The sequence below is a fragment of the Phaethon lepturus genome, unplaced genomic scaffold (genome assembly GCF_000687285.1).
Source record: "Phaethon lepturus isolate BGI_N335 unplaced genomic scaffold, ASM68728v1 scaffold52766, whole genome shotgun sequence".
In the NCBI taxonomy this organism is placed as follows: domain Eukaryota; kingdom Metazoa; phylum Chordata; class Aves; order Phaethontiformes; family Phaethontidae; genus Phaethon; species Phaethon lepturus.
The window spans coordinates 18,691-23,206 of NW_010545148.1; the positions used below are offsets into that span (position 1 = coordinate 18,691).

Consider the following 4,516-nt stretch of genomic DNA (forward strand, 5'->3'; position numbering starts at 1 on the left):
ATTGCTCTAAGGCAAACCCTCGAAGGAGTACCTCTAGGTCGGGGGGTGCGATACATCCCCGCAGGCTACGGGGTCACTGGGGACAGGCACAGAGAAAGGGGGCTGAGGAACACAGATGCCCTCCTCTTCCCCACGCACAGGGGAGCCGGGTCAGGGGCTAACTCACACCATTAATATTCTGTGCAGATGTTTTCATTTTTAATGTAATGTAACTTGTTTGAAAAAAACCCTTACATTTATGGAAGAGACAATTTTCAGCAGTCCTCAGGAAAGGTCTCCCCCCACCCCTGCCAGATAGCACTTCCATTATCCTCAGCTTTGTGCATCAAATTGAAGTTCACCGGTCACCCTTCTTACCAGCTTTCTAATTACCCTGGGGGAATGATAGCTAATGGCTCTCTGGATCTGAATAAATACGGGTCCCAGACTAGAAGGACTCACTTCTACTGTCGATGTGGTCAGAGTTAGACTGAGGTCTGGGATGAAATGCAAAACTAGTTTCAGTACTTTATTATTTTTTTTTAAAAAGCAACAAAACATGGATTGAATAGCTAACATCTTAACAAATGTTTTCCAAAATCATGACTTGGCTGCACAAAATAAGGATTGTGTATTAACCTAATGTGCATATAATGAACTAAGGACTTAAGACTGCATGTCTTTTCTCAATGGCACATCGTGCTAAGCTTGACCTTGTTTTGTGTAACTGTATTTATTCCCTGTTGGGGAAAAATAGATCCAGTGTCGCCTTTTTTTTTTTAAATGTGAGAATTTTAGAAGAATTAACTATGCATATGATAAGAATTCAGCATGAAGAGTTACAATTGTTTTTACAACAATGTTGCATTACAATACTAGTTTTCTTTGCCTTAGTTTATTGTTCCTCGAACATATTTAATTTCATATTTATTTAATACAGCAGTGGCCCAAGTAGTGGATTAATAGCAAGACACTGGGATTTGTTGTAATTATATTCTGCTTTTGGCGCAGAATCTGACCAATGAAGAGCAAGTAGTTGTCATACAAGCAAGGACAGTTCTCACGTTGGCTGAAAAGGTAATAACAACTGCATCACTCATCAGTAAACGCATGTCATGAAAGCATCTGACCCTCTCAGAATAGCTCACTTGAAGACACTGGTGATGTAAATGATAGTTCCATCACAAAATGCCGTGATTCTTTATGTGGAATTACGCTTGCACTAGTTTTCACCAAAATAAAAGTAACATTCAGGCAATACAGACAGACATTGCTTATTTTAAAATGTTACTTAATTAGCAAAATTATGTTAGAAGGTAAGTGGCTAGGCTTTGAAATAATGGTTTTTTTCTATCACCAGTATATATATAAAGAAAAAATGTAATAATGTAATTTTTCCTCTTTTATTTAGTGAATTTAAATAAGTACTTGCAGTGTGTGCTGACACACCATAAAGTCACAGTGAAAGCTGAATACAGAGGCATGCTGCCTCTGCTTTTTAGGCTTAAGCGCCTGATCTCTGTTTTTGTGCACAGTGGCTACAGCAGATAGAAGTGACGGAGTCTGCGCTGCAGCAGAAGATGCTGGACCTTGAGAATGAAAAGGTACCCGAGGATGGGGGGAAGGAACCAGCGGGAGAGGCAGCGGGAAGAGCCGTTGTGTTTGAGCCGCAGCAGTTGCACTGACTGCCTCTTCCTTGTGTCCCCAGGAGCTGTTCAGCAAGCAGAAGGGCTACCTGGATGATGAGCTCGACTTCAGGAAACAGTCCTTGGACCAAGCTCACAAGGTGAGGAAAATCAGTCTTGGCTGAATTATGATATCTTGATTGATTTACCTCATGTAACATTTGAGAGGAAATGGCCTCAGGTTGCGCCAGGGGAGGTTTAGATTAGATATTAGGAAAAATTTCTTTATGGAGAGAGTGGTCAAGCATTGGAACAGGCTGCCCAGGGAGGTGGTGGAGTCACCATCACTGTAAGTGTTCAAAATGTGTGGACGTGGCGCTTTGGGACATGGTTTAGTGGGCATGGTGGTGTTGGGTTAATGGTTGGACTTGATGATCTTGAAGGTCTTTTCCAACTTTAATGATTCTGTGATTCTGTGATGTATAGTCTGTTTTTCTATAGAAAAGCTCTGTGCTTTGGACAGTACTGCTCATGGAGTGACCCGAGGACTAAATAGGCTGAATTTTAAATAAATCCTTTGTAGCCTTCGCTACCAATTAGTTCCTTATGGACAGAGTTCCTTGTGTTTGGGTGGCTCTTCCAGGATTAGGATCTGAATGATAACTTATTAAACACAAGTTTTAATTTAGCAGAGATTTTGGTAAATGATAAGAAAATGATGTTTTCAGTAACTTCTCTTTTCCTTCCAAAATAGAGATTTTAGCCTAGACATTTCCTTAATGTTTAGCCTTCCTTAAAGGCTTCTTAATGTTTCCTGTAATCTTAGATTACAGCCTCTGTAACCAAAACAGCTGGAGGTATTATGTGATTCTGTAAATTTGAAATGAAACTGCTTTTAGGTCAGGTTCATCATTAGCTGATCTCTTCAGTCATTAGCTGTCTTGTTTCCTTCAGTTAGAGAAGTGTTCAATATATACTCATGAAACATATAAACATAAAAATTTTCATATTGATATATCTCATTCTTTCAGTTCCACTTAAATCGTGAGCACAGTTACCCTTGAGAAGCAATGAGTATTTATGCCTCTTTATACCTGTTATGTATTTGTATCTCAGACCATTTGGGGGAGCTTTTACTCGGTACACTTTCTGTTCCTGTAAGGATGATTTTTAAGACTGATCCTGCCAAATGCCGAGCTCTATCTGGAACCAATGCCTATGCACAGTGGAAACCCTGGAAAGTAGACAAGGCCCCCCTTACCTGCAGTCTCAGCCCTAAGGCCAGATTATCTCCTGCAGCCTTGAGCTGTTCTGAGAAGCAGCTAGGTGCAGCCGAAGGCTGAGCCTGTAGGATTCATCTTCAACAATAAGCCCTGAGAGAGGTGATCCCTTGGGTGAGTTCTGAAACAGATCTATAAAACTGAGTATGCGAAACTTGCCACAGCAGCAGAGTGGGAAAAATCATATGGCATTGCTTGAAACTCCTGGTAACAGCATGGAGTCTGCAGGAGAGCTCAGACACGGAGCTGTGGCTGTCGAGTAGGGTGTTACTCGGTACCCCTGCGGCTCCTGGCCAGACGCTCACTCTCCATCCATGAGATGGATCTCTGGTTCCAGGATCCCAAATTTACCAAAGGGTCCAACAACAACTACCTGCTTCTTGGCTCTGCAGCTCCTGGAGAAGGAACGAGCGTAATGAACGTGTTGCGGCCAAGGCAGAAATAGCCGAGGGTTATTTGCATTTTCCTATATTCTTTAAAGACATCACGTGAGTCTCCCCAGGCAAAGTGATGGGCTGTACTCCTGGGCACAAATGCAGCCTGAAAGCAGCAAGAAAGCTTTATTCTGCCCCAAAATTCAAGTGGCAAAAGCTCTTTTGATTTGTATAATGTTTCACTTCCATGTTCCCTTTGTGCCCCTTGAGATGAGGAGCCGCTAATCTTCCCCCGCTAACTGCAGCCAACAAGATTACCAGCTGTAACCACTAAGCTTTTTGCACGGTTTTCATTCCCTTTGTTTGCTGGCGGGGGATTTTGCTATGAGAAGCACTTGGCTCACAGAGAGACTCCTGACACTGCTGCTGCTCTGGAGACCATGAATTTCCCCACGCTCTTTCTTCACAAGTCAATATAATCAGAGAAGGATAACAGTTGCATAATCAAGGTTTGGGGTCCAACAGAAATCCATGTTTCAAATAACAGCATTTTGTTGAGACAGTTACTGTTTGCAAGGATGTTGGCGTTCACTTTTAAAAGTGAAAGCAGAATCTTCTTCTGAGGTCTTATCCGATCTTCCCCACAGAGATACCATGGTTGCTGTCTTTCAGCTATCATCAGTATCCATAACTCCTGCCATGATGATGTTATTCTTGTAAATGCTTGTATTCTTCCATCCTGACTCTGCTAAGCCGTAGTAAGAAAACACCACCAGCAGCCTTAGGTGGAAAAGCTTGTTGATTTTGAATTGAGCTGAATTATTGCAACAGATATCTATGGCATGTTCAAACAGCCTGTCTAGAGGTTCAAGCCACACTATTGCAGCAGTCTTGTTCTCCTGAGGCCACGGAGAGCTCTGCAAGGTTCAAACCACACTATTGCAGTCGTGTTCTCCTGAGGCCACGGAGAGCTGTGCAAGATGCCACCAGCTTTGGAGAGAGTGTGCAAAGGTGCCATCATTTGCTGCTTTGTCTTTTGCTCTATATCAGACTTGATGAAAAAGATTTTATCTTGCTTTTGGCTTGTGTGAAGGAATAGCATTCATCTTGGACTTTGAAGGAGAAGACATCGTCTGGCAAGGTCGTGTGCATTAGGAGGGTACCAGGTTTGGTGACTCTGGGGAAACATTGCCAGTCCATTTCCTACACACTTCTATATCTCTTTATCTGTGCCGTAAGAAGAGCTGGCGGGGAAGGC

General features: G+C 42.5%; 1 protein-coding gene across 1 annotated transcript in view; it reads left to right on the forward strand.

The window, feature by feature from the left end:
* Nucleotides 1–1,789, forward strand: part of JAKMIP3 (Janus kinase and microtubule interacting protein 3) — a gene marked incomplete at its 5' end in the record, with an annotated part of 18,894 nt that extends 17,105 nt beyond the window's left edge. The window contains 3 exons of the mRNA XM_010288861.1: nt 991–1,056; nt 1,515–1,583; nt 1,688–1,789. Coding sequence (XP_010287163.1) covers nt 991–1,056; nt 1,515–1,583; nt 1,688–1,789 — 237 coding nt within the window. The remainder of the gene's footprint in view (nt 1–990; nt 1,057–1,514; nt 1,584–1,687) is intronic.
* Between the last annotated feature and the right edge of the window lie 2,727 nt (nt 1,790–4,516).